The sequence below is a fragment of the Hirundo rustica genome, chromosome 2, assembly GCF_015227805.2.
Source record: "Hirundo rustica isolate bHirRus1 chromosome 2, bHirRus1.pri.v3, whole genome shotgun sequence".
Lineage (NCBI taxonomy): Eukaryota > Metazoa > Chordata > Aves > Passeriformes > Hirundinidae > Hirundo > Hirundo rustica.
Window position 1 is genome coordinate 93,983,258 of NC_053451.1, and position 10,842 is coordinate 93,994,099.

The 10,842-nt window shown below is 49.2% G+C and overlaps 1 protein-coding gene across 3 annotated transcripts; it reads right to left on the reverse strand.

The window, feature by feature from the left end:
• Window positions 1-218: 218 nt before the first annotated feature.
• Window positions 219-6,746, reverse strand: ING1 (inhibitor of growth family member 1). Of its 3 annotated transcripts, XM_040056749.2 has the most exons (3): window positions 6,701-6,746; window positions 5,806-6,502; window positions 219-1,821 (listed from the first exon to the last, which is right to left on the reverse strand). In XM_040056749.2, the coding sequence occupies exons 2-3, from the start codon at window positions 5,945-5,947 to the stop codon at window positions 1,118-1,120; spliced, it is 846 nt and encodes a 281-aa protein (XP_039912683.1). In that variant the 5' UTR covers window positions 5,948-6,502; window positions 6,701-6,746; the 3' UTR covers window positions 219-1,117. The 3 variants fall into 3 exon arrangements, with proteins under 3 accessions (XP_039912683.1, XP_039912682.1, XP_039912685.1); XM_040056748.2 differs by lacking the exon at window positions 6,701-6,746 and having other exon boundaries at window positions 5,806-6,653; XM_040056751.2 differs by lacking the exons at window positions 5,806-6,502; window positions 6,701-6,746 and adding an exon at window positions 3,379-3,687.
• Between the last annotated feature and the right edge of the window lie 4,096 nt (window positions 6,747-10,842).

The window sequence follows — 10,842 nt, forward strand, 5'->3', positions numbered from 1 at the left end:
AATTTAAATGCTATTTTGGCTCTCCTATGATCTAGCTGGCCATACACTCTATGAAGATTCATTATCAGAACTGTAATTTGGTTACCACTACAACAGTTTCAGGCTTCCCAGCAGCAGTTTGCTGGAACTTCTGAGGTTTAAGATGAATTTCTTGGTTTTTCTTGAGCTGTATGAACGATCATCAAGCAAGACTGATAAAGAAGCAAACTGTCAAAGTCATTTCATTTATTTTGTAATATCACATCTGTACAATTTTCATACATACAGCAGGAAATGCACATTGATTACACAATGGCATCTGGCTGCATTTCCAAGTATAATACAGTAAGTGCAACTCCACTTAAAATGTACATTTATACAACTTAAACAAATTAAGGATTGCTACACCACTATCTGTGACGGTATAAAGCTTCATTTATGTTATGTCTCATTACTAAACCACTTCCCGGTTAAATATAAAACATATTCAATCATTTTAAAATGGCCCTTATGGTACCTGGCCAGCATATAAAATATTTGTTGTTTAAAATTTAACCATTAACTTTTTGTTTTAAAAAATAATCCTCTAAGCCTATTTAAACATTTGCTATTGAACTGTTATATAGACACTTCGTCGCAGGAACCAAATTTTACCCTCATTTTATTTGCTCTTGCCTATCACCAAAAGAAGTTTCATTTGCAATGTATTGCAGCTTTATTCAGATACAGCCAGGTGGTTAAACTATTCAACAATTTTGCTCAAAAGGTAAATAACATTTTTTATTAAAGAAAACAAAATTACATTTCAGAGACATATGTCAAAATTTTAATGGGTAGAGTGCTACTAGCACTAAAAAAAAAAAAAAAAAAAAAAAAAAAAAAAAATCTTTTAAGAAACACCCGAATATTCTTATAATTTTACTTTTGGAATACATTGGTCCACAGACCACATTCTTGTTACAGCTTACCAAATGAAAACCAAAATTTCTTACTGCCGTCCCTGTAACAGGAATGGTTCAGTTTTAAACCTCCTTTAAAAATATACATTTTACAATCCTTTCACCTCAACAAAGGTGACACTGACAATAAATACACTGGTTTGGTGGGTTTTTTTCCTTCACTATGGAAAGTCTACAAACTACCTGTTGTATGCCCTTTCTTTTTTAGATTTCTCCAATGCCTTGTCCATAGTTTTCTCGTTTTCTCCTCTACATTTGGGGCAGTACCATTTGCCCTTTGGTTTATGGTTGAGTCCCACACAAGAAAAGTGAAACCATTCAATGGGGCACTCATCATTATCACATCCTATCATTTCTCCATAGGAGACTTGGTTGCACAAGCAGTATGTTGGCTCATTAGGGTCAATAGGAAGGTCAGGGGGAGAAGCTTCCCGCTCTGCTTTAGCCTTGGATCGTTTCTTCTTCTTGGATGTTTTTGCTTTCTTCTCCTTTGGTGTTCCTGAGGTGATGTCATCATGATCATGATTATTTGAGGCATTTTCTCGATTCTCATTATTCCTTTGCCTCCTCGATCTCTTGTTGTTGGGCTTTTCAGCCTGTGCGATTGTCTCATTCTTCGACTTATCCTGGCTGGCTTTCCCGCTGTTTCCTGTGGTGTCATTAGTCTCTTGACAAGTCTCAAAGAGCTCCACGTGGCTGTCCACTTGCCTTGTTCTGTTCTCAACGAGCTCCACCATCTGACTGACAATTTGGATCTTCTCGTCCCCCAGTTCCTGACTTCGAATCAAGGCTCTCTGTATACAGTGCAACATTCTTCTCTTCTGCACAGCATCTGTCTCCCGCTTAAATTTTTCATAGTAATCATCCAGATCCTTCAGAATCTCTGCAAAGAAGAAACAAAAACTGTAAATATTTTTGACAGGGAGAATGGCAAAACAAAACCTCCCATTTTTCCTTCCACGCAGCAACTACTTCTTGTAACATGCAGCGCTGATCAAAGACAGATGCCCTGAAGCTCGTATCTGACAAGCAGCTCATGACTCCACTGGACTGCTTTTGTTCTAGTTGGTCCCACAGGAATGGAATGCAAATGCTGATTTAAAAGAAAAAAGTGACTAAATATACTTTTATGTATGTTGACAATACTTCCCTTTAAACTTTTCAGTAACTAAATAGAACTAACTAAACCGATACACATACCATCAAAAGTTCCAAGGTTAACTGCAAAATTAGAGGGGAAATTACTGGACATTTTCTGCGTAACAATGTTAATGACAGAGTGGGAGAAAGAGAGTGGGACAGAAAGAAAGTACAAAGCATGTAGAAGCACATTGCTGGGTTATTTGACAGGAGATGCAGAAGGACCAAATACATGGTCTGGACCCAAAGCTATTTCTTCCAAAACTGTTGAGCTATTTCTGCTGAAAGTACGAGGCCATACAAATCCCTGAATTGCAGAATTAGGATTACAATATCCTGGATGTTTAGATTATTTCCTACCTACTTTCTGTAAAATACATGTTGCTACTTTTTAGAACACAAAATTATCTTCATTAAATATTTACTGCAGAGCAGGAGGTAAAGTTGAAAGATAACACTGAAGATTATAGGCAACAATGGGAGCAGCTAGAACTTCTGCTTTAAAATATGTTACATCTTGAATTGCACCTCAAGGATTGTTTTAACAGTTTATAAAAAACACCAATGCATAAAGTATCTAAAGTTTCAAGAGTGGTTCTGAAAACCTATTTTGAAGAAGATGTTTTTGAGTTTCTTTATGATACACAAATCAACTACAACATACGGGACACTCAGCACTCCATATTAAGTCCTCAAAAACACACGGAATGTTTTTCCTGCATCTCTTTTCTTCTCTGCATTTTCCCTTTCTCACAGGTTAGAACAGCCCATCTTGAAGATGCAAAATATACTGAGATATAAAATCTGACCTCAATTCATGTAACAGAAAACAGGATCTCTCATACATGCCAGTGACATTACCAAAACTTTTTTAAACTTACAATTATTTATTTACTTATTTATTTATTAGTAGAGAATATGACACACATTAGTAGAGAATATGACACACATGCAAACTAAGAGTTAACCTGCGGTTGAGGTTTTGTTTTTCCCTGACAGTTTTTAAACACACGTGATTTCCAGTGAAGACACGGAAATATTATGCAAGCTTTACCTCAGCTTTTAGAGCTGCAGCTTATGCTTCACACATTGGTTAAGCACAACCTGTCAGCTGGTTCTGCAATATAATCTATCTGACCAAATCGGTATTCCGATATGTTATTAACCATTTTAAGCAACTGGTGAGATGGTTTTTACCTATTAAGAAAAAAATAAATAAAATCCGAAGCAAAGCAACAATTAAAAAATGCCAAAAAGAAATCCAAACCCAAGATGCCATCAAAAGATCCTTTAAACGTACAGCAGATTCCACATTCAGGAAGGCTGAAAAAGCGGAGTTAATGATTTTCAGTGGCTGAAATGCATACGTTTTATGATTTAAGCTTTGGCACTTGACTGATGTCCTCAACTTAATCCATCTGAATCTGGCGGGTGGTCATCTTCCACGAAGAACAGCCTGTCTCAGCAGCACAAAACAATTACCGAGTGGAGCTCGGCGTTGTGAAAACTTGGGTCCTAGCAGCGCGCACTGCCGTTCCCGCCCGGCAGCAGCTCGCGGCCCGGCGCTGCTGTGCGGGAGGAGCCCTGGCTGCGGGCCGGGATCCTGCAGAGCGCCGCCGAGCGCGGCCCGGCACGGGCGCGTTTGGCATGCGAGACACGGAGCGGGAGCTGCCGCAAAGCCCGGGCTGCTCAGCTCCGGCGTCGGGAGCGCGCTGCTCATTCGGTGCTGAGAGAACCATCGGAGCGGCGGTGCTGCGGCGCGGGGCTGGCTGGAGCTGCCCGCCTCGGCAGCCTCACTGCACGGGAATTCCAGGAAACCGCCGCAACGGCGGGAGCGGAAAGCTGCGCTCTGAGCGATGAGCGAACGCACACTCCTGGCATCACAAACGCCGCTCAACCGGAGGGAAACCGTGCCGGCCAGAGATTTACTCCCAGCGCAGCTCCGGAGCCTCAAGGAGGCTGAGACATCGCGTAACGACGGCGAGCGGGACAGGGGCGAGGGCCCGGCCCCCTCCCCGCCCCTCTGCGGCGCCCGGAGCCGCCCCGGAGGTGACGGAGCCGCCATTGTTCTCGGGCAGGAAACCGGGGCGTCCCCGCGGAACCCACAGCGCTCCCGGGGCCGCGGCGGGGGCGGGGCAGCCCTGCCGAACAGGCCCACCCGGGATAACGAACCGGTGATTGACACGGAGCAGCGGCCAATCACGGCGCCCGGGAGTGCGCTCGCGCCCGCCCCCTCCGGCCATTCACGAGCGAGGCGCGGCCAGCTCAGCGGCGCCCCCCCGGGACACGTCAGTCACTCTCTGGGCGGCCGAAGTTGCCCCGCCCCCTGCTGCCAACCCGGCCAATGAGAGCGCGCCGGCCAGGGCCGGCCGAGATATTCAAATCAACCCCACGGAAAAGTTGCTTCTCGAAACGTCACGAGGGGGCGGGGGCGCCAGGCGGGTCGGCCCGGGCCCGGAGCCAATCGCGCTGGGAGGCGGGGCGCTGCCGGCCCGTGGGGAGGCCCCCGCCCTATCAGCGCCCCCGAGGGGCGTGGCGAACCACGATATGCTAACGAGGGGTGTCTATAAAAAGAGCATTGACGCCCCTTTCCAGCACAGCGCGGAGGTGCCCGCTGGCTGTGGCTTCCGGGGCTGCGGCGTCCGCCCTGTCCTTTTCTTCCCCTCCTACCCCCGACAGCCCCCGCGGGCTTCTGAGGAAGTTTCCCCCAGACCCTTCCCCCGGGAGCTGACGGGCTCTTATGACGAGCTGCCCGAGAAGCGGCTGAGGCAACGGCAAGCAGGGCTCGCTGCCTACCGCCCCTAAGGCCACATGCACGGAGGCGCGGGCAGGGAGAGGGGGTCCCCCCTCCCCGGCACCCCGGCTGTCACCGCTACCTGCGGCACAGAATAAAGCGCACCCCCCCCCCCCCCCCGAGCCGACGCCAGCAACCAAGTGACAGAGCTGCCCCGAGTCCCGCAAGCCGGCCTCCCCTTCCTTCCCTCGGCCCGTGGGGACGGGGACGGCGTGCCCCGAGCGCGGGGAGGGGAGGGGGCGCTTCAGCCCAGCCGTAAACGCGACCGTGTGTGTCGTCCCCCCCCACTCGCACCGCACACGCCGGTCCTGCCCCCCCACCACACGGAGTGGGGCTATTTCACCGGGTGGAACGAAACCCACCGAGTAGGGAGCGATGAAAGCACACCCTGCCCCCCACTCTCGCCGAACCCCCCTCTCCTCCCTCCCTTCTTCCCTCCCTCCTTCACTAGCTGCCTCTCTCCCCTACTACAGCCATAATGAATACTGTACATTCCTAAATGTTGTGCTGTAATCTCTCCCCCTCTATCCACCCAGCACTTTCTTCCGTACCCCCAAACCCTTCCACCTCAGCCCCACGGCCAGGGACGGCCCCCCTTTGTGCACCGCACACCCCACTTCCCTGCCCCCGCCTTCTTGGCCAGCAATTTACACAGAAAAGCAGAGTCCTTGCTTAATAAGAAAAGCCGGAGACCTTTTGTTCCGCCCCATGACAAGAGCTAACGCTGCAGATCAGTCCCTCTCTCTCCTCGGATCTTTCTTCCCGGCTTTCTTCCTCCTTTTACCTCCCAAAAATAAAACTACCATCCCTGTGGGGTGCAGAGGGGCAAACGGAGCCGAGGCTCAGCTCTAAAGAAAAGAAAGGGAAAGACACCCTTCCCCCCTGAGCCCCAAACCATACACACGGACACACACATATATAGAAAGCACTTACCTTGATATTTGGCGTCAATTTCCCTCATCAAGGAGACATTTCTCTGCAGATCGAAGGGCATAGACTCGATGGAGTCCAGATAATCCTCCACATAGTTCACTAGGTGAAGCTGGTCTCCGTTTGCAGGACTCAACATTTTCATCCGGCAAAGAAAAAAAAAAAAATCCTTCCCCACACCTCCGTGTGTGTGAGAGCAAGTGCTGCTCCCTTCAAAGACGGTAACCCCGATGAAGGTCTCACTCCCTGCCCACCTCTCTCTGTAGCTCCCCCCCCAAAAAACCGAGGGAAGCTACATCTGACTCCTCTTGTGTGAAAAAGAGGGAGACACACACACACCCTCCGCTAGTCCCCTACAGCCAGCAGCAGCTGATTGAATGGCTGTCGTTGTGGGTAATTCACGAAGGAGGTGGTAAGAACAATCAGAGGGATTTGTGTGTGTATGTGTGTGGGGAGGGGAGGGGGGAAGGAGGAGGAGGAGAAAGAAGGGGGGCTTAAACCAGCTCCTCCGAAACAATCTGGAAACAAAATGTGCTCTGCAAAGTGTCTGTCAGAGGCAGCGGCACCCCCTCTGCCTGCGCCAGCGTCGCTCTGCTCCGCTTCTCCTTCGCTCCCCCCTTCCCCGCTCTGCTCCTCACCGCCGCCGCCGCCGCCGCTCTCCGGCGATATCAACGCAGCCTCCTCTCTCCCATACGCCGCGCTAGATCCAACGTGGAAAACCCAAATACCAGTTTCAAACACTTGGGAAACATTCGGCCCCGCCAGCCAGGGCGCATGCGCTCTCTCCCAGCGCTGTGTACACACACACACACACACACTCACACACTCACCGCACACACTCAATCCCTTCCCCCGCCCGGAACCTCCGCATATCCATCGTCCCGCCTCCCTTACTCACGTTTGGGGAGGGAGGGAAGGCGGCGGGGATGCGGGCCGAGCCAGGGGGCGGGCGGCGCAGGGCCGGCGTGGGCGTGGGGTGAAGGAAGCCCCGGGGAAGGCGGAGGCTCCAGTGAAGTTGTGCGGAGGCAGCGAGGCGAGCGGCCCGCGGGGAGGCTGGGAGGATCGCGGGGGCAAGTGAATGCTTTTGCGGTAGGGTACCGGGACTTTGGAGGAGTCTCGCCTCCTGCCAGCTCGCTTCGGGATGGAGCGGCTCCGAGGCTTTTCCTAGGAGAAGGGAACACCGAGAACCACGCGACACCACCCCGCGCCGCGGGCAGGACTGCGGCCGGCACGGCGCCGGACGCCGAGGGGAAACGGGGAGCGTTCCGTCCCTCCCTCCTCAGCGGGCACCCGCATCCATCACCCCGCGGTGCCTGACAGCCATCCCAGCCAATCACCGCGCCCCTCGCGTCCCGCCCCGCGGCTCGCTCGGCCAATCCCCGCTGTGACACCGCTGCCCGGGATACCGCGCGCCGCGGCGGAGGGGGCGGTAACGCCCGAAGGGAGGAGGCGGGGCTGCGCATGCGCGATTCCTCCGGCGACGGGGAGAAAATGGAGCCGTTGGTGACGCAGCGCGACTACGTTTCCCAGCGGGCCCGGGGCTGTCGCGCATGCGCGAGGCAGGGCTGGCTAGAAGGCGGGAGGGGAGGAAAAGGGAAGAAGGGCGGGTGGCTGAACGAACGAGGCGGCTTCCGTGTCCCGCGCAGTGGCGACGGAAGGGTCACCGGGGGACGCCGCTGGGGGCTGCATTGTAGAGAGGCCCCCGGCCTCGCATGGTTGCAGGCGGAGAGGGCTTACTGCCGCCGAGAAGCAGAAGGGGCATCCGGGTACAGCCTTGTCCCGCCCGCGTTCTCCAGGGTGACCTGGGGGTCGTGCGGAGGAACCCGGCTGTCGGTCCGAGTTGCCTTTGTGTCCTGCAGTCGCTGCCATGTCCCGGAGTGTGGAGGCACCCGGCTCTGCCCGGATCGGAGAGTGGGGAAGGCGCGGCTGGAAAGCCCTTCCCTAGCTCTGCTGAAGCAAAACAACGTGCGTTTTCTGCCTCTTGTTTTTTTTTTCGCAGACGTCACTGGCAATCCCCTAATTAGGGGAGACTGAGTCATCACTCGCTGGTGCAGTCGCTGTTCAGTGAGGCCCTGGCGTTGCGCTCGGCGGAGGGAGCGGCGGCCTGGCTGGGCACCTCAGCGTCTCAGCCCCTGTTAAGTGTTCTTGCTGCTGCCATCAGCTCGGGGTGTGAACGCCCAGAGCTGGGGTTTTCAGGGAAGAACAGGCAGCTGTTTAGCAATACTTCCAGTACCCTCCCTCCACCGGGAGACATGCACCCAAATAATTTCTGAGGAGTGGAGACGGTACCACAGACCAAACTTTTTGAACTGATAATGACCTGCTGCTTCGGGCAAATGTCGGAGGGCACTTCCTTGTTTTCTGAAGATCCCTGTAAGTTCTCCCGTTATTGTCTTCCTTTCATCTTCTGTTTCCACGAGTTGTTGTAAATAAATGAGTTGCTTAAGTAAACCTCACATACCCAGGATCTCCGTTTTTTTACTTAAAAGCATCTAGACAGTGCTCCAAGCCAGTGTTTATGGAACTGTGTGCTCTGGTTTACTGTGGCATAGAGGGGGGCGTTATCTAATGGCAGCACTAGCGTGGGAATACCTATTCTAGATTGGCACCAGTTTGGTTATTAGAGCCCGTTTCAGCCTTGCCTTCTAGAAGGTGGGCCACTGTCAGCAATTAAAGGTAGTTAACAGTCCCCTGAGTAGTGTAAGAATTCAAGCCAATAATTGTGACTCGGTAGAGACAAGATATCTGAAAAGAATACAGATGAGTCCTGAAAAGAGTCATTCTTGTAAAAAAGGTAATCATCGTTCTACACACACACAACTAATTACACATATGAATAAGAAATGAGTTTGTAAAAGTACCTGCTAATTTACTAAACTGGAACTTTTGTCCCTCCTCTTAATATGCCAAAAAAAAAAAAAAAAAAAAAAGTAAATCAGGAAGGGAAATGCTTGAAGTGTAATAGTAGCCTGCTGAATTTCAGCAATCTGCTCGAAAGTATTGGTAGTTTGGATGTGCTGAGTTTAGAGAGGTTGGTTTCATCTGGCTCTTTGAAGTGCTGTATACTAGATCCTCCTCTGTTAGATTCTCATATGTTACTAGAAGAGTGACACATAGAAAACCATTATGGGACTGCGCAAATCCCCAGGACAGGAAGGGACTGAGCTCCCCTGAGAACGCATTTGGTATCCATTTTGAAGGTCCACGTTTACAGCTCTTAAAGATGATGCTCAGTACATTGTATAATGCTGTAATAAAATATATACCTGTACCCAGAAATAAAAATTCTCTGCACCCCTCCTCTAGGCTCAGTAGCAGGTTAGCCATAGTTTTAGGAAGCTTGGCGGGGAGGAGGGAAGAATAAAATCGGATGTATGTGTACATCTCTAGCATGGAAAGTTCTTGAAGGTATGGAGCTGATGCCCATTGCCCATCTCTGCTTTTCCTCCTCTGCTTTCTTCTTAGTTTGTACTCTTGCCTCTGAACTACAATAGGTAAGAGATGAGAGATTTTGAATAGAGTTTCAGATTTTTTTTCCTATTAGGGGCCCATTTTTTGCCCTACTTCACAAGTAGGAGTGAATGTCATGTATCAAAGATGGAAGACACACCTGGGCTTCATTTTCTTCCTATTTCCTATATATTTGACTAGAGGATAAAAGTATCTATCTCTCCTTCTTTTGCTCCCAAGCACCTTTGCACTGTTTATAAGAAATCTGTCCTATTTAGAAGCCCAAATATCTGAGGTTTTCAGAAGTTTCTTGAAGCTCTTGTCTTACTACTGATCTAAACTCATAGCAATTAAAATCAAGGGAATTTATAACCAGATCAACAACTTGCACAACTACTGTGTCATACACATACTATGTATGTATATACAAAATATACTTCATATAATATGTTTTAGTAATTATAGTTGTTCCAGTCGTTATGGTTATTCCAGCTAATCAGTATCAGGTTTAAACTACTTGATATGAGGAGCATCAGATCCCAAACCTCCAAACATTCCACAAATGCACGAACTACATAGCTGGTATGAGGAATTCTGGCTGCCTCCTTTCTCCTTCTCTGCCTTAGCTGAATATTGCTATATGAAATACTATGTAATCATTACAGCTGTGTCTCTGTTTATTAGAACAGAGAGTGTTTTCTGACCATTTGTCATTATACTTTATAGTACAGATGAATCAGGTGGGTTTATTCCTGCTACTGAATTTTTTCCGCACCATTTAATAGCTTAATCCCTCTTCTATAGTTACGTATGCTTGGAGGGTATTTTCCTTGCTTGTTTGTCTGTTTATTCTTTATGAGGCTAACTTCATGCTTAGGTGGATGATGGTAATAGAATTTTACAAGTCTGTTCATTTTGCTTGTGGTTGAAAGTTTTGAAACAAACGTACAAACGGTGAACATGCAAGATGAGCATAGCTGAGGTCTGCAAGTAGAAAGACCAGCAGAGTCATGATTCGCACTTTCATGCAATAGGCACTGGCTGTGCCCTGGATAGTATATACAGTTTACAGATATTTTGGCCAGGAATACCTGTTCATGTCACCAAATGAGGTCAGATGAATAGATTCCAAAATCTGTAAAACAAATCTAGTTGAGTTTTGTCCTTTTTCTGCTTCCCAGTAAAGGCACAAGAACTTGTGAGCCTTCCAAATGCATACCTAACATTGGCCTGCCGTTCTAAACTTCTTTATCAGTCAAGTAAGAAAACAGTTATTTCACTGGATACACCTCACCTCCTCCTCTGCTTGCCCCAAGGCACTCGCTGACTCTTCTCACACCTGTTTCCTGGCTACAGCCTCCTTTTTCTTGCCCCTGCTGCACTTCCAAAGCACAGTGAGCTTAAACAGCATTACACTGGCGTTAAAGGTAAGCGGAAAATTCTGACTGGAACAAGTAAATGTGCATTGCAGTAGAAGGCCAAGGCAAAAGTACATCTGAGCTGTCCCAGAGTGTCAATGGAATGAACACAGATCAAGGACAACATATTCCATGGGCTCCATATTCCTTTAGTGAATTTGAGAGAGATACA